The following is a 19,004-nucleotide window of genomic DNA, read 5'->3' on the forward strand; positions in this document are numbered from 1 at the left end:
TTATTTATTATTAGATAGAGACAGAGAGAAATTGATAGGGGAGGGGAGATAGGGGAAGAAACAGAGAGACACTTGCAGCACTGCTTCACCATGAAGCTTTCCTTCTCCAGGTGGGGATCAGGAGCTTGAACCTGGGTCTTTGCGCACTGTCATGTGTGTGCTTAATCTGGTGGGACACTGACTTACCCCTAGCCCAACTTTTTCTTTTCTTTTTTTAATTTCTTTATTGGGGAATGAATGTTTTACATTCAACAGTAAATACAATAGTTTTTACATGCATAACATTTCCCAGTTTTCCATATAACAATACAACCCCGACTAGGTCCTCTGTCATCCTTTTTGGATCTGTATTCTCACCCCCACACACTCCAGAGTCTTTTACTTTAGCGCAATATGCCAATTTCAGTTCACGTTCTACTTATGTTTTCTCTTCTGATCTTGTTTTTCAACTTCTGCCTGAGAGTGAGATCATCCCATATTTATCCTTCTGTTTCTGACTTATTTCACTTAACATAAATTTTTCAAGGTCCATCCAAGATTGACTAGCCCAACTTTTTTAGATAAAGAAAGAAATAGAGAGGAAAAGGGAGAGAAAGAAAGATGCCATTGTACCAAAGCTTCCCTCAACAGGTGGGGGCCTGGGTAGTGAACATGGCAAAGTAGATATCCTTCCAGGTGACCTATTTTGCTGGCCATGCTAAGATATTTAATTACATCTTATTATCATATCTCTATAGTAAAGGTGCTGTATTTACCATTGTAATTTTACTGATAAATAAAATCTGAAGCTTTAACAACATATAATTGGTAGTTCAAAGTGATTGAAACCAGTATGGGAGGATTCTGAACCCATAGGGCTTATTACAGCTCTGAGGATATTAACAGGTGAATCTTGTGAAGTGCATATTGTATCTATTAATTTTCTTCCATATAAATATCTAAATGATTCTACTTGACTAGAAATAGTCTTTTTAAATTTTTAACATTTATTTATTTATTTTCCCTTTTGTTGCCCTTGTCATTATTGTTGTTGTAGTTATTAATGTTGTTGTTATTGATGTCATCGTTGTTAGATAGGACAGAGAGAAATGGAGAGAGGAGGGGAAGACAGAGGGAGAGAAAGACAGAGACCTGCAGACCTGCTTCGCTGCCTGTGAAGCGACCCCCCTGCAGGTGGGGAGCCAGGGGCTCGAACCAGGATCCTTACACCAGTCCTTGCTTCATGCCACATGCGCTTAACCCGCTGCGCTACTGCTCGACTCCCCCCCTTTTCTTTTTATTGCTGCCAGGGTTATCTCTGGAGCTCAATCCCTACATGATGAATCCTCTGCTTCTGGCAGCTATTTTTCCTCCCCACCCTCCTTCCCTCCTTCCTCCCCTCCCTCCCTTCTTTCTTTCCTTCCTTCCTTTTCTTTTTATTTGATAAGACAGAGAGAAATTGAGAGAGGAGGGAGAGATAGAGAGGAAGAGAAAAAGAGAGTCACATGCTACACCACTCATGAGGCTTCACCCCTGCAGGTGGGTAGTGGGGGCTCAAACCTGGGACCTTGCACATGGTAACATGTGCACTCAGTTGGCTGTGCCACCAAGTGGCCCCAAAGAATAAAATTTTAAATCTTTAAATCAGTCTGATTTATTTAAAGTATTAAAATTTCCAGCCTTTTGTCTATTATTCTTACATATCTTTAGTTTGGGGCATGGAATATAGCACTGTTTTATCATGTGCTCAGTTCAGGTTTGATCCAGTCCCAAATACATTAGAGGAAATTTTGCTGCTGTGTTCTTTATTACCCTCATTCTATCCCTTTATCTTTGTCGGTCTCTATCTCAAAAGTCATCCCAGAGCATTGAAGCCCTGGTGATGGAAAAAGATAAAAACAGCAGAGAGAATAAAGATGAAAATATGAACAAGAGCACACAGAATAATTTTAAGAGCATAGGGTTGGCCTCAGGATCCAAATTTTTCACTATTAAGAGATAAAAAATAGGGGGCAGGCAGTGGTGCACCTGGTTAAGTGCACATAGTACAAAGTGCAAGGATGCATGAAAGTATCCCAGTTCAAGCCCCCAGCTTCCCGCCTGCAGGGGGAGGGGTTGTTTCACAATCGGTGATGCAGGTCTGCAGGTATCTTTCACCCTTCCTCCTATCTTCCCCTCTTCTCTCAATTTCTCTCTGTCCTACTCAGTAAAATGGAAAAAATGGCCACCAGGAGCAGAGGATTTGTAATGCAGACACTGATCCCTGGCATAACCCTGGAGGTACTACATAGATACATACGTGTGTATGTATGTATATACATACATATTTTAAAGAAATAAATAGGGATTATAAAGAAAAATATTGATGTAAGAAGAAAACCATTTAGTTTATTTTTATTGTCATTTCTCAAGGTAAATCATCTTAAAACCTGGCTGTGGAAGAGAAGTTAGGAATTTGTAAAGCTGGAGCTCCAGTGGCACAATTGGTTAGCATGTGGTACTTATACAGGAATTTGTGAAGCTATGGAAAAATCTCTATAGACAGGAGGCAGGCTCCAACTGATGTAAAAATGAGGGACTATTTCCTTGAAAGAGTCAAAATATGCAGGGCTGTATAGGTTACTTAGCCACAAAGCACAAGCCTTGCATGCTGGAGGCACTGGTTTTCATCCCATCACTGAATAAAAACAAACCCATAAATGCCAGAGCAGTGTTTCTTTTGCATACTTTCTCATGAAAGAGGTTAATCTATGTTAATTAAAGTATGGAACAGGAGAGGAGGAAGAAGATAATACTAAAATGCTCCATTAAAACTTTCACAGTGGAGCAAAGACAGAAATGAACCCAACTAAAATTCCCTCCAGAAGTGAGCACAGAACAGGCAGGAAAATAATTGGTTATGCTATATATTTCATTATGCTATAGACCTGCAGTGTTATTTCTTATTAATGATAACTATAGCAACAAATAAAAGGAGATTTCCTTCTCTTTGCTAAAGATACATTAAAGTCTGCACTTATTACTTGTTCCTTGCAAAATCACAGTCAATTTAAATTACAGTAAAGATTTTACTAGTTATTATTTTTTAAATATTTATTCCCTTTTGTTGCCATTGTTGTTTTAAGATTTTACTAGTTATATGGTATGATATGGGAGGGTGAAGGGAAACTACCTACATGCAGTGAATTTAAATTCCATCAAATATATAGTATTCTATTTCTTGGTATATTTTATACAAATAATCTAGAAGTTTACAGCATGATTATATCTAAATGATCTAAAATCTTGTGTATTTATATACACATACAAGCACTTGCACATGATGTGATTGGATAGTTTACGTACAAATATTTTACATACATTTCATCACTACATTTGGGAGAATATGCAAATATTATGTACTTATAAGTCTGGCATATCACTTACTATTATTTTCCACCTGTGTCCATTTTATTCTTATGTGTGTGATCTTTACACTTGGAATCGCTGACTGTGGTCTCAAAATTGTTACAGGAAATTAACATCTCCACAAAAACCTACAAGCGTGTGCAGAAATGGAGGGGTTTCCAAAAGTGAGTGTAAAATATTTCCTGTCTTTTAAAATAATGCAGGGCTAAGGAATAGCATAATGATTAAGCAAAATGACTTCAGTGCCTGAGGCACCACCATAACTAAAAGTTGAACAGTGCTCTGGTAAAATAGTAATAATAAAGAGCGAATAGAAATTCTGCGCTTGCAAAAGTATATTTGTAGAGATACGGAATTCACCAACCAGTTGTCAACTAGCATCCAATGTTAACAAGAATAGAGTGATTTACTGTTTCAAGAAAGAAAAATTTTCATCTTCAGTTGAATATTTGCAGTGAAAAAGTTTTTAAAAATGGAGGAAAATATCTGACATAAACGGAAAATATGAAGACTAAGTCATTTTTACACTTCTACATTCAGGCACATGGTGTCGCTCTTTACTGAGATCTTCTCTAGAAGAAAGCGCCTCTGCTTCTTCCTGCAGAAATTTTGACAGATATTCGAAAATCTCGGGCGAATCCTTCCGTTTAAGAGACCAAATAAAATGGCACCTTGAGAGGCAGTTTGAGGTACGATATTTTATACATTTAAATATTTCTGAAGACTTTTGAGTGTACCATGTTATTTTCCTGGCGAGTAGACCAAGGAACTGAGAGTCAGCTGCTGTTCCTTCTGCTCCTGGCTTTCTGGGAGGCAGGGAGCGGCCAGGTCCACTACTCGGTCCCGGAGGAGGCCAAACACGGCACCTTCGTGGGCCGCATCGCCCAGGACCTGGGGCTGGAGCTGGCGGAGCTGGTGCCGCGCCGGTTCCGGGTGGCGTCCAGTGACCACCACGGGGACCTTCTGGAGGTGAATCTGCAGAATGGCATTTTGTTTGTGAATTCTCGGATCGACCGGGAGGAGCTGTGCGGGCGGAGCTTGGAGTGCAGCCTGCACCTGGAGGTGATCGTGGACAGGCCGCTGCAGGTTTTCCATGTGGAGGTGGAGGTGAGGGACATCAATGATAATCCGCCGGTGTTCCCAGAAAGTAAAAAAATAATAAGCGTCGCGGAATCTAGACCTCTGGAATCTCGGTTTCCACTAGATGGTGCATCGGATGCAGATATTGGAGCAAACTCGGCCTTGACTTACCAAATGAATCCCAACGATTATTTCACTTTGGAAGCTAAAAACGATCGTGAACAAACATCGTCCCTAATCCTTGTGTTGAGGAAGTCGTTGGATAGAGAACAAATTCAGGAACATACTTTATTATTGACAGCCAGTGATGGGGGTAAACCCCAGTTGACTGGCACAGTTAAGCTGCTGATAACGGTTTTGGATGTGAATGACAACGCCCCAGAATTTGAACAATATATTTATAATGTGAGATTATTTGAGAATGCATTTAATGGAACATTAGTGATTAAACTAAATGCCACAGATTCTGATGATGGTATGAATGGAGACATAATCTACTCATTTAGAAGACCAGTATCGCCTGCAGTGTTAAATACGTTTATCATCGATTCCAGCCGCGGAGAAATTAGGACAAAAGGTAAACTAGATTTTGAAGAAAGGAAAGCGTATGAATTATCTGTGGAAGCAGTCGACAAGGGGAATATTCCAATGGCAGGTCATTGTACGATTTTAGTGGAAATACTAGACATAAATGATAATGAACCAAAAATTGCCATCACGTCTTTGTCGCTCCCAGTCAGGGAGGACGCTCCGCTGGGCACCGTGATCGCCCTGATCAGCGTGTCCGACCGAGACTCAGGAGCCAACGGACAGGTGACCTGCTCCCTGTCGCCGCACGCGCCCTTCAAGCTGGTGTCCACCTTCAAGAATTACTACTCGCTGGTGCTGGACGGCGCCCTGGACCGCGAGAGCGTGGAGCGCTACGCTGTGGTGGTGACGGCGCGCGACGGCGGGGCGCCCGCGCTGTCGGCCACGGCGAGCGTGCGCGTGGAGGTGGCGGACGTGAACGACAACGCGCCGGCCTTCGCGCAGGCCGAGCACACGGTGTTCGTGAGGGAGAACAACGCGCCCGGCTGCCACATCTTCACGGTGTCGGCGCGCGACGCGGACGCGGGGGAGAACGCGCGCGTGTCGTACTCGCTGGTGGAGCGGCGCGTGGGCGAGCGCGCGCTGTCGAGCTACGTGTCGGTGCACGCGGAGAGCGGGCGCGTGCACGCGCTGCAGCCGCTGGACCGCGAGGAGCTGGAGCTGCTGACGGTGCAGGTGAGCGCGCGCGACGGGGGCGCGCCGCCGCTGGGCAGCAACGTGACGCTGCAGGTGTTCGTGCTGGACGAGAACGACAACGCGCCCGCGCTGCTGGCGGCCGGCGGCGGCCTCGGCGGCGGCGGCGGCCCGGGCGCGCTCAGCCCCAGCTCGCTGGTGGCGCGCGGCCTGGGCGCCGGCCAGGTGGTGGCCAAGGTGCGCGCGGTGGACGCCGACTCGGGCTACAACGCCTGGCTGTCGTACGAGCTGGCGCCCGAGGCGGGCGCGGCGCGCAGCCCGTTCCGCGTGGGGCTCTACACGGGCGAGGTGAGCACGGCGCGCGCCCTGGACGAGGCGGACGCGGCGCGCCAGCGCCTGCTGGTGCTGGTCAGGGACCACGGCGAGCCGGCGCTCACGGCCACCGCCACGCTGCTGCTGTCGCTGGTGGACGGCGGCCAGGCGCCCAAGGCGTCGTCGCGGGCCGCGGCGGAGGGCGCGGCGGGCGCGCGGGCGGCGCTGGTGGACGTGAACGTCTACCTGATCGTGGCCATCTGCGCCGTGTCCAGCCTGCTGGTGCTCACGCTGCTGCTGTACGCGGCGCTGCGCTGCTCGGCGCCGCCCAGCCAGGGCGCGTGCGCGGCGGGCAAGCCGGTGCTGGTGTGCTCCAGCGCGGTGGGCAGCTGGTCCTACTCGCAGCAGAGGAGGCAGAGGGTGTGCTCGGGGGAGGGGCCGCCCAAGGCCGACCTCATGGCCTTCAGCCCCAGTCTACCTCCAGGTCTGAGTTGTGCGGAAGGAACAGGTGAAAAAGATGACGATTCTGAAAATTTGAAAGGGGTAAGTCACCATTTAAAATTGTATTTTGTAGGTTGCAAGGAGATAGCTGGTGTTATATTGTGTGAGAACTAAGGTTATAGCCGGACTCGCCACATAGGAAACAGTAGAAACTTCACCAAAGGTGGAACTGTGATGTACTGTCTCTCCTTTCCTTGTCTATGCCTTCATTTCTATTTTTCTCTCCCTCTCTTATGTCATCCTCTATATGGGAAAAAAAAAGTGGCTATCAGGGGAAGAGAATCATGTGGGGTCACATTCCCATGGATAACCGAGGCACAGTAGTCAACCTGCCTAAATAATGTTTTATGGGGCCATATTTCATCCACTGTAGTGCACACTTTGCTTGAGGGAATATCAGAAATTTCATGTACCAGAGAAACTTCCATAACTGTTTAACCATGCTGTGGTGTCTAAAAAAAGATTAAACATTCTGCCGAGATGGTGGGGTTATGCATCCTCCAAGCCCCAGCAAAAACCCTGTTAACAGAGAAAATAGGTCTAGCGTACAAATTGTTAGTATCTTTAGTCCATTTAGTGATCCTGCATCATAAGAAAGAGAATTTGAAGAAAAATAGGAAAAACACTAGAAAGCATACAAATATTAATTTTGTAAGTCACAAAACTATTGCCAATCATTCCATAAAATTGATCTTGTGAGAGTTAATTCATCTTCCTGGAAAAAATGATAAATCTATTGTTAAATGCAGTTATTGGTATAAAAATGTTTATTTCAACTTTATGAAATCTATACTGTTGAATGGGATCTCTCTTCTTTATAGAAATTCTGTTAATATCTCCTGCAGGGCCATATTGTTGGTAATGAATTCCTTTATCTGTTGTTTGGTCAAGAAGGTCTTTCTCTTCTGAACACCTGAATGATAACCATCTGGATAGAGTATTAGTGGTTGCATATATACATATATACATATATCTATTTATATATAAATATATAAAATATGTATACATATAAATAAATATAAATATATAAATATTTATAAATATATAAACACATATTTATATAAATATATATATTTATATATACATATATCTATTTATATATATGTATTTATATATGTATATATACATAAAATACATATATACATATAAATATATATTTATATATACATATATCTATTTCTTTATTGGGGAATTAATAGTTTACAGTTGACAGTAAAATATAATAGTTTGTTTATGCATAACACTTCCACATAACTATACAACCCCCAGTAGATCCTCCTCTGCCATCATGTTCCAGGACTTGAACTCTACCCCAACCAACTAGAGTCTTTTTACTTTGGTGCAATACACGAACTCCAGTCCAAGTTCTGCTTCGTGTTTTCTCTTTTGATCTTGTTTTTCATCATTGTCTTTTTTAAAAAATATTTTTTTTGGGGGGTCGGGCGGTGGCGCAGTGGGATAAGCGCATGTGGCGCAAAGCACAAGGACTGGCGTAAGTATCCCAGTTCGAGCCTCCGGCTCCCCACCTGCAGGGGAGTCGCTTCACAGGCGGTGAAGCAGGTCTGCAGGTGTCTATCTTTCTCTCCCCTCTCTGTCTTCCCCTCCTCTCTCCATTTCTCTCTGTCCTGTCCAACAATGAACAACATCAACAATGGCAATAATAATAACCACAACGAGGCTACAACAACAAGGGCAACAAAAGGGGGAAAAATGGTCTCCAGGAGCGGTGGATTCATGGTGCAGGCACCGAGCCCAGCAATAACCCTGGAGGAAACAAATATATATTTTGTTTATTCCCTTTTGTTGCCTTTGTTGTTTTATGATTGTAGTTATTATTGATGATGTTGTTGGATAGGGCAGAGAAATGCAGAGAGGAAGGGAAGACAGAGAGGGGGAGAGAAAGACAGACACCTGCAGCAGACCTACTTCACTGCCTGTGAAGTGACTCCACTGCAGGTGGGGAGTGGGAGGGGGCCTCGAACCGGGATCCTTACGCCAGTCCCTGCACTTTGCGCAACGTGCGCTTAACCCACTGCGCTACCGCCTGACTCCCTGTCTTTTTTTTTTTTTTTTTTGCATCCAGGCTTATCGCTGGGGCTTGGTGCATGTACTGTGAATCCACTGCTCCTGGAGGCCATTTTCCTCATTTTGTTACCCTTGTTATTGTTGCCATTCTTGTTATTGGATAGGACAGAGAGAAATCAAGAGAAGAGGAGAAGACGTAGAGGGAGAGAGAAAGACACCGGCAGACCTGCTTCACTGCTTGTGAAAGGACCCCACTGCAGGTGGGAATTATGTGGCTTCAACTGAGATCCTTAGGCTGGTCCTTGCACTTCTCGCTGTGTGCACTTAACCTGCTGGGCCCTGCTCCCCCCAAAACAATCTTTTTTTTTTAAATATTTATTTATTCCCTTTTGTTGCCCTTGTTTTTTATTGTTGTCGTTGTTAATGGATAGGACAGAGAGAAACGGAGAGAGGAGGGGAAGACAGAGAGGGGGAGAGAAAGACAGACACCTGCAGACCTGCTTCACCGCCTGTGAAGCGACTCCCCTGCAGGTGGGGAGCCGGGGGCTCAAACCGGGATCCTTACGCCGGTCCCTGTGCTTTGTGCCACCTGCGCTTAACCCGCTGCGCCACCGCCCAACTCCCCCCCCCAAAACAATCTTAAGAAAAAGGAACAAGACAGTGCTGGGTGGTGACGCATCTGGTTGAGTGCACATGTTATAGTGCACAAGAACCTGGGTTTGAGCCCCCTGTCCCCACCTGTAGGGGGGGAGCTGTGAGTGGTGAAGCAGTGTTGCAGGTGTCTCTATGCCTCTCTTCATCTCTAACTCCCTCTTCTCGATTTCTTACTATGTCTGTCTAATCAATTAAAATATTAATAAAAATTTAAAAAATAGAAGAAGGAACAAGACTGGAGGCATCACATTACCTGACCTCAAATTATACTACATAACTACTGTAATCAAAACTGCCTTGTACTGAAACCAAAAAAAGGCACACAGTTGAATAGGATTGAAGATCCAGAAATAAATTCCCATGTCTACAGCCATCTAATATTTGACAAGGGGCCCAAGCCATTAAATAGCATATGGAGAGTCTCTTCAATAAATGGTGTTGGGAAGATTGAACTGAAACATGCAAGTGGATAAAATTGAACCATTACTTATCACTATGCATAAAAGTTAGCTCCAAGTGGATCAAGGACATGAATAATTTTCTTGTAGTACCCTTATCTGACTTTGGTCTCAGGCTAATACTGGCTTTGTGAAGTGAGTTTGTGTGTGTTCTTCCTCTTCAGTTTTTTTGGTGGAATTTGAGAGTAATTGGCATTAACTCATTATAAATACTATATTCGTTAGTGATTTAATAATGATTTTCAAAATTATAAGATTTCAAAGATAGGATTTCACATCTGACCTACCACCAAAGTTCTGTGTCTACCCTCATAACCAACATATTGGGTTGTCAGAAAAGTCATGGTGTGTTTTTCTGTGTTTTTCAGTGCAAAAATGCTTCATGATTTTTCTGACAACCCAATAGTTCTTTTTTTCTTTTTTTAAACCTTTTAAAAATTTTATTTATTTTCTCTTTTGTTGCCCTTGTTGTTTTTATTGTTGTCGTCATTGTCAGATAGGACAGAGAAATGCAGAGAGGAGGGGAAGACAAAGAGGGGGAGAGAAAGACACCTGCAGATCTGCTTCACCACTTGTGAAGCAACTCTGCTGCAAGTGGGGAGCCGCTAATAGTTCTTATAAAGCCTGAGAGACAATTTGGTTACTGTCTTATGTTCACATACTTTAACTGCATATACACTATATATGAGTGAAACTATCTAGTAGTTGTCTTTCACCTCTTAATTTCACCTCTTAATTGACAAACTCTGGCTCCATCCATTTTTGTCCAAAGGATTCAGTATCACCTTTTAAAATTGTGGCATAGTATTCCATTGAATATGTATCCAATAGCTTTTTTATCCAGTCATCTGTAATGTGTGCACTTAACCAGGTATGCCACCACTTGGCTCCCATCTATCTAGTTATCTGTAAATGGGCATTTAGGTTACTTCCATACCTTCGCTATTGTGAATAGTGCAGCCAAGAACATGGGGGGTGGGTGCATATACCTCTTCAAATTACTTTTTTTTTTGTCCTTTGGATATGGCATTCATTCTTCTATAAATGCTTCGTAAAACTTATTCATAAAAGCTTTTCCTCAAATTTTATTTGTCAGAAAGTTTTATATTTTGCCAGAGCACTTCACAGCTCTGATTTATGGTGGTGTGAGGGATTGAACCTGGAACTTCAGAGCCTCAGGCATGAAAATCTTTAACATAAGCATTATCTTTTCTACCCCTCTCAATTAGGAAGTTTTTAAAGTACCCATTCAATTTATGTACTTGTTTTGGTCTATTTAAACTTTTTTGTTTTGCCTCCAGGCTTATCACTGGAGCTCAGTGCCTGCACTACTAATCCACTGCTCCTGGATTCTTATTTTTTCCCTTTTGTTGCCCTTGTTGTTTAACATTGTTGTTATTATTATTGTTGTTGTTATTACTGTCATTGTTGTTGGATAGGACAGAGAGAAATAAAGAGAGGAGGGGAAAACAGAGATGGGGGAGAGAAAAACAGATACCTGCAGACCTGCTTCACTGCTTGTGAAGCGACTCCCTGCAGGTGGGGAGCCGGGGTTCGAACCGGGATCCTTACGCAGGTCCCTGCACTTTGTGCTATGTGTGCTTGACTTGCTGTGTTACTGCCCAGCCCCCCATTTAAACTTTTTTATTTCTTCATGATTCAAACTTGGTAAATGTATGTCTCTAATCTTTGGTTTCCTCTAGAATCTTTTAAGTTTTTCTATTCTCTACTTCATTTATTTCTGCTCTGATCTAGCCCTGAATTCTCTTTGCTAAATTTTGGGTTAAATGTTGCTTTTCTAGTTTCTTGAGATGTAAAGTTGTGTATTTGAGAACATTAATTTTTTAACATAGGAATTTGTCACTATAAATTTCTATCCTAACAATACTTTTTTTCTAGCAATGCTTTTATTGCATCCCATAAGTTATTTTCATTTTCTTTATGATAGTGTTTTCATTTATTTTTTGATTTCATCTTTAATTCATTGACTCTTCAGGAGTTGTGTTGATCAATTTCCACCTATGTGTAATTTTGTTATTGATTTCTAGCTTCATACAATCTTGGTTAGAAAAGATACTTTATAATTTTTTTTTTTAATTTTCTAGGAGCTAAGGGGGTGGCTTTATGGTAGAGTGCTCTCACACATATATTAGACCCCAGAACCAAATAAAATAAAGAACAAAATTTACTGAGAGTTGTTTTATAACTTAGTATGGTCTCTCCTAGAGAATGTTTTCTTGTTGCTTGAGACAAATGTGCACTCTGCTGTTGTTGAATAGAATATTCTGTATATGTGCTAGTTGCATTTGATCTGATGTTCAGTTTTTCCTTATTGATTTTTCAGTATGCGTGATCTAGTTATTGTTGAAAGTGGGGTACTATTCTTACAATGTCATTACTTCTGGAGTGGCATATTAGCATATAGAATTTAGACATACAAATACCTCTTTAGACTTGGGAAATTCTAAGTCATTATTTTTTCATATAAATTTTCCCCGTCCCTCCTTCTGAGATTCCAGTTACATGTATATGGCTTTTTAATGATATTCCATAACTTCTATATGCTTTACTTATTGTTTTGCCTCCAGGGTTATTTCTGGGGCTCAGAGCGTGCACTATGAATCCACTGCTCCTGGAAGCCATTTTCCCCCCTTTTGCTGCCCTTGTTGTAGCCTTGTTGTGGTTATTATTGTTGTTGTCGTTCGTTGTTGGATAGGACAGAGAGAAATGGAGAGAGGATGGAAGACAGGGGGAAAGAAAGATAGACACCTGCAGACCTGCTTCACCACCTGTGAAGCGACTCCCCTGCGGGTGGGGAGTCAGGACTGGAACCAGGATCCTTATGCTGGTCCTTGCGCTTTGTGCCACGTGCGCTTAACCCGCTGCGCTACCACCGGACCCCTATGCTTTTTTTTTTAAATTTATTTTCCCTCTTGTTGACCTTGTTATTTTTTATTGTTGTAGTTATTATTGTTGTTGCTATTGATGTCGTCGTTGTTAGATAGGACACAGAGAAATGGAGAGAGGAGGGGAAGACAGAGAGGGAGAGAGAGACACCTGTAGACCTACTTCACCGCCTGTGAAGTGACGCCTCTGCAGGTGGGGAGCCAGGGGCTCAAACCGGGATCCTTAAGCCAGCCCTTGAGCTTCGCGCCACATGTGCTTAATCTGCTGCGCTACTGCCCGACTCCATATATGCTTTCTTTATTGCTTTTAATTACTTTTACTTTTTCCCTCCTTGAAAGGATAATTGAAATTTACCTGTTTTGAACTCATTGATTCTTGTTGTTATTGAAGCACTATAATTGAATTATTCAAAATTTTTTCTTTGGCACTATTGTTTTCTGTTTCTTTTAAAAAAGATTTTATTTATTAATTAATGAGAAAGACAGGAGGAGAGAGAGAGAGAGAGAGAACCAGACATCACTCTGGTACATGTGTTGCCAGGGATTTAACTCAGGACTTCATGCTTGAGGGTCAGTGCTTTAGCTACTGTGCCACCTCCCCAACCCCTGTTTTCTGTTTCTTAATTGAATGTCTCATTTCCTTTTTAAAAATTTATCTTAATTTTAATGTATTTTTATTAGTGATTTAATATTGATTTAAAAATTACAGTAGGGGTATAACATTTTCTTACTGTATTTTTTTCCTGTCTTCATTAAATTGTTTCTCTGTGTTGTAGTTCTCTGAACATCTTTAGAATAATTATTTTGAATTCTTGATCAGTCACTTACTGTACCTCAGTTGATGGAAGTTGACTGTGCTCCTTTGATAACAGTATACATCCCAGTTTTTCAAGATTCCTTTAGTTTTGTGTAGTTTTCTATACATATAAAGAAACAGCCACTTTTCCAGACTTTTTGGGCTGATTTCTGGGGAGGAAAGATATTAATTTGTGAAACAAACTGGGCAGTACTGTAGTGCCAAGTGTAGTGGTGTAAGGTTCCAAGTGTGGTGACTTTAAGCTTACGGGTGCATACTTCTTTGTGAGCTCAGGTCATCACTAAGGTCTGCAGCATGGCACTTGCATGGTTCTTGGCAGATGCTATACAGACTTATAGCATTTGCAGGGGTTGTCAGTGTCCTCAGCAGTGCTTCTGGTCAAGCAGCTAAGCTTCAGAGCAGGCAGGTATCATTATTATCCCACGTTGCTGGTGTATACATGCTCAACTTTTGTACCAGCTACAGGTGCTTTAGTAAGTGACAAGGGCTGGTTACAAACATACCTGTGGTGATGAGGGCAGGAATATCAGTAAGTATTGAGGTAGACTCCAAGAGTTGGCAGCTGTTGGGGTTGCCTCGTTAAAATAAGATAAGAAATGGTGGTGAAGCTTATCTCCCAAGAACTGTTTGTGACTATTGGCATGCTTTTCGATGCTAAGATCTTGCCATAGATACATAGAAAGTGATAGATGCCAGTGATGAGCATGAGTCCAGAGTTATGTAAGTGCAGAGCTAGAGGGTATGTATATGCACAACTAGGAGAAATAACCCACAAGGGTCAAGACTTGTGTCTTGATCTCATGTAGAGACCCAGACTGACTGGTGTGCTTCTCAAGTTCCTTCAAGGGAAGAAATGGGTGAAGTGAAGAAAGAATCAGGCAGCTGGTACCAGTAAATGCACAAATATATGGAGCAAAAACTGGTGTAATCTACAAGGGTTCCACGATATCTGAGCTAGCTGTTGGTTTCTTCAGTGGTAAGAACAATTATAGTAATTTGTGGAGCAGATTGCTGGAAATCCTGGTTACTCCTGGTGTGTAGCTGATGTTGGTAATCTTATGTTTCTTCCTTGCTTCTACTATATCTCAGTTTTGCCAGTCTCTAAGTGTAATGAAACCAAAGATCCTTCATAGGATGCCCCGAGAAGCAAGTCTCTCATCTCACTTTCCTGTTCTGTTTTGAAAAAAAAAATTTTTTTCTTGCCGCTGGGAATGGCGGATTCATAGTACAGGCATTAAGCCCCAGTGGCCATCCCCCCCCCCCCGGCATTTTTCTGTCTGTTTTGACAGTAAGAAATTGAGAGGGCAGGGGAGATAGAAAGGGGGAGAAAAAGATACACCTGCAGACCTGCTTCACCACTCATTATGCCTCCCCCTCCAGGTGGGGAGCAGGGGCTCAAACCCAGGACCTTGTGCATGGTGATATTTGCACTTAATCAGGTGTGCCACCACCCGTGCCCCTTGAAAACTGTTTTTTTTTAAAATTATCCTTATTTATTGGATAGAGACAGCCAGAAATCGAGAAATCTTTCTTGGTGCTGAGCAATGCTGACCTAGACAATGAGTTGATGCAGGCACAATGGACCTGTTCCCCCTACCTCCCACACACACTTTGTACAATTTTCCAGCCTTTTTTTGTTTGTCTTGCTGTTGTGCTATATTGATGAAGTCTGTAAGTGAATCTCATATTTCTCCCAGTCATTTTTGTTCATAGATGCTTCACTGTTGATTTCTGTGGTGGGGTGAAAGCTGGGGTCTCCTACACCACTCTCTTAGTGACATCACTCCTCCCTCAAACCTCACTAACTTAATGAGTTTTGTCCCTTTCTTCCTCTTTTTTGCTTATGCTACTCCTATACTATGTATATTGGCCTGTTATACATTTCTTTTTTCCTCATTGTTCCTATAGTAGGATACTACTATCAACTCATTACTTTTGAGTTTGATGATACTTTTTCCTAGTTGGTGAAATTAATTGAACTCCTCTAACAGTTTTCCATGTTCAGTGAAGGCTTATTTTAGATACAAAAGTTGTTTTGTTTTTCCCATCTATTGATGTCTTTATTTATGCATTGTTTTCTTGAGCTGGTAGAACATTAACAAACTTAAAATTTTCTCATTTGATGGTACAGAAAGATAATGAAAAGGGAGGAGGGATAGAAAGGGGATGAAGAAGAGAGACACCTGAAACATTGTTTCACCACTCATGAAGCTTTCCTCCTGCAGGTGGGGTCAAGGGCTTGAACCCAGATCCTTGTGTATAGTAACGTGTATTGAACTGAGTGTACTATCACCTAGTTCCAGGTCATTTTTAATGATGGAGTATATTTTAATTTTTCTGGCAGTTGTGTTTATATAGCTCCATTTCTCACTCTCTTTTTGTTAAGCCGAGTCATCACACATGGTTGATTCCATTGTTCCAGACCACTCTTCCATTCCATTAGAGAGATGGAGAGACACTGTCAAACCAGAACTTCCTCCAGTGACAATAGCACCTCCCATGTGGTGCTTGGGTTCAAACCTGGGATATGTGAATGGAAACATACACCCCACCCACTGAGCTGTCCAGTAACTGTTTCCTTAAGGCTAGTTTTTGTATATTTACTCATTCCTTTGGTCAGGTCATGTCTCCTTGTTCCTTTGTGTGTCTTATAACTTTGATATCCAGACATTAGAAAAAACAGCAACTTCTCATAGTCATCATATACTATGTTTAAAACCCTTGTGACTAGAGATTTTAGTTGCCTCTGTGAATTTATTTTCCAGAGATGTGACCTCTCTGGGTGTTTTCATATAATTATTTAGAGAAGCTTGTTGATTTCTTTCTTGCTTGCTGTAATTTCTTGTTCCCTATAGTATTTGTATGATTTATTTAAATTTTCTGGTTCTACAGTAGCTACCACTCACTTTCATTTTCTCATTGTTTCACCAGGCATCCCAAATGTGCTGCCTCCTTGTCTGTACCCCATTTGCTGAGACAAGCACTTTTCTCTTGGGAAGCCTTCCTGAAGCAATGGATGTATGGATGTATGTTCCTTTCTCTGTCCTCCTCAAGAGAGAAAGTTTCCCTCTATTATTCTTTGTTCTCAGTGGCCTCCAGGCACATGGTTTACTTTTCTCTTTCCCCCTTAGGATGGAATGTAGCGGCAGTGTTCTTACTTGATGCTTAGCTGTGCCAGTCTGAGTGAGGAACTGATAAGAGTAAAGTAAAATAGGGGTCAGGAGATAGGGCAGCAAGTTAAGCGCAAATGGCGCAAAGTGCAAGGACTGGCATAAAGTTTCTAGTTCTAGCCCCCAGCTCCCTACCTTCAAGGGGGTCCATTCACCAGTGGTGAAGTAGGTCTGCAGGTGTCTGTCTTTCTCTCCTTCTCTCTGTCTTCCCCTCCTCTCTCCATTTCTCTCTGTCCTATCCAACAACAATGACATCAGTAACAACAATAATAACCACAACAATGATAAAACAACAAGGGAAAAAATTGCCTGCAGGAGCAGTGGATTTGTGGTGCAAGCACTGAGCCACAGCAATAAACCTGGAGGCAAAAAAAAAAAATGAGTTAAGTAGGGAGTCGGGTTAAGCACACGTTGCACACAGCGCAAGGACCAGCATAAGGATCCTGGTTCAAGCCCCCGGCTCCCCACCTGCAGGGGAGTCACTTCCCAGGTGGTGAAGCAGGTCTGCAGGTGTCTATCTTTCTTTCCCCCTCTCTCTTCATTTCTCTCAGTCCTATTTAACAATGACATCAATAATGACAACAATAATAACTACAACAACAATAAAAAAACAAGGGCAGAAAAAGGGAAAGTAAATAAATAAATAAATAAATAGTTTAAAAATGAGTAAAGTAAAATGTAAAATTATTATCCCTACTTTTTTAAAGGCAGCTAGCTATTCTGAGCTTTGTGCTAACTGGGCTACAGCAATATTTTTTTTTGCCTCCAACTTTATTTTAATTTATTTTTTATTTAAGAAAGGATAAATTAACAAAACCATAGGGTAGGAGGGGTACAACTCCACACAATTCCCACCACCCAATCTCCATATTCCATCCCCTCCCCTGATAGCTTTCCCATTCTCTATCCCTCTGGGAGCATGGACCCAGGGTCATTGTGGGTTGCAGAAGGTGGAAGGTCTGGCTTCTGTAATTGCTTCCCCGCAAAACATGGACGTTGACTGGTCGATCCATACTCCCAGCCTGCCTCTCTCTTTCCCTAGTAGGGGGGGTCTCTGGGGAAGCAGAGCTCCAGGACACATAGGTGGGGTCTTCAGTCCAGGGAAGCCTGGCCGGCATCCTGATGGCATCTGGAACCTGGTGGCTGAAAAGAGAGTTAACATACAAAGCCAAACAAGTTGTTGAGCAATCATGAACCTAAAGGTTGGAATAGTGGAGAGGAAGTGTTAGGGGGGTACTCACTGCAAACTCTAGTGTACTTCTGCTTTCAGGTATATATTTTGCAGTAGTTTATGGATACGTGTGAACATATGCTCTCTCTCACAGAACCTGGTCTATATCTAGGTTTTGGGACTTTGTTAGAAAGTGAACCACCTGGGATGGAATTAGAGAATAGAATACTATGAAAGGAAAGGTCTCACTCGAGTAATGAAGCTGAAGGGTTGTCGTTCCACACGTGAAGTCTCTGGACACAGTCTGAAGTGAAGCATGTTGAGGTGGCAATCATTGTGTTGATTAGGTTGTGATCAGCAGATGCAATATTATTTGATATGGATTGGGAGAGGCATGCGGGAAAGTGGGCCTAAGGTTCCAGGACTGGGGGAAATACACGCTCTATAGTGGAAATGTGAGGTTCCTGCTGCCTTAGGGTTCAAAAAGACAATGGATAGTTAATGTTATCATCACATTATTTGGTAATTGGGTTAACTTTGAAAAGTCCTTTTGTTAGGGTTTGCTGTACAGTACGCAGTATCCTGTATATAGCTGTGCTATTGGTTGTTTCTGATCTACTTGGTCTAGGTTTTTGAGGGAGTCTGCATATCAAATACGCAGCCTATATATTAAAAAGACTCAGTCTGTGTTTTAAAAACTCGAGACATACAATTAATTTTCCCCCTCTAATATTAATTAACTAGTGATTTATATGTCTACACGTTACTAGGAGTGTACATAAACACCATTCCCACCACCAAAAGACTGTGTCCCATCCCACCCACCCACCCCCACCCCCCACCGGCTCAGGAAGCTGCGTGTCTACCCCTCACCACAGGGTTTTTACTTTGGTGCCCTACTTTCAATTTAGTCAGATCCTGCTTTTAGTTTCCCTTTCAGATCTTCTTTCTCAACTTCTGTTGATGAGTGGAATCATCCCATACTCATCTTTTTCTTTCTGACTTAGCTCACTTAACATAATTCCTTCTAGCTCTGTCCAAGATGGGTCAGAGAAGGTGGGTTCATTGTTCTTGATAGCTGTATAGTATTCCATTGTGTATATATACCACAGCTTTCTCAGCCACTCATCTGTTGTTGGGTGCCTGGGTTGCTTCCAGGTTTTAGCTATTATGAATTGTGCTGCTATGAACATAGGAGTACACACCTCTTTTTGGTTGGGTGTTATGGAGTCCTTGGGGTATAACCCCAGGAGAGGAATTACTGGATCATATGGAAGGTCCATGTCTAGTCTTGTGAGAGTT

General features: G+C 42.4%; 2 protein-coding genes across 5 annotated transcripts in view; both read left to right on the forward strand.

Moving 5' to 3' along the window:
• Nucleotides 1-19,004, forward strand: part of LOC103108622 (protocadherin alpha-1-like) — a 209,738-nt gene that overhangs the window by 90,069 nt on the left and 100,665 nt on the right.
• The window catches only part of LOC103108553 (protocadherin alpha-C2), a 219,943-nt gene that overhangs the window by 50,427 nt on the left and 150,512 nt on the right, over nt 1-19,004 (forward strand). The window contains exon 1 of one of the 4 annotated variants that reach the window (XM_060179612.1): nt 4,126-6,543. The exons of the other annotated variants lie outside the window; for them this stretch is intronic. Coding sequence (XP_060035595.1) covers nt 4,126-6,543 — 2,418 coding nt within the window. Of the gene's footprint in view, nt 1-4,125; nt 6,544-19,004 lie in introns of those variants that run through there. 4 annotated transcript variants of the gene reach the window in all.

This window comes from Erinaceus europaeus, chromosome 2, assembly GCF_950295315.1.
Source record: "Erinaceus europaeus chromosome 2, mEriEur2.1, whole genome shotgun sequence".
In the NCBI taxonomy this organism is placed as follows: Eukaryota; Metazoa; Chordata; class Mammalia; order Eulipotyphla; family Erinaceidae; genus Erinaceus; species Erinaceus europaeus.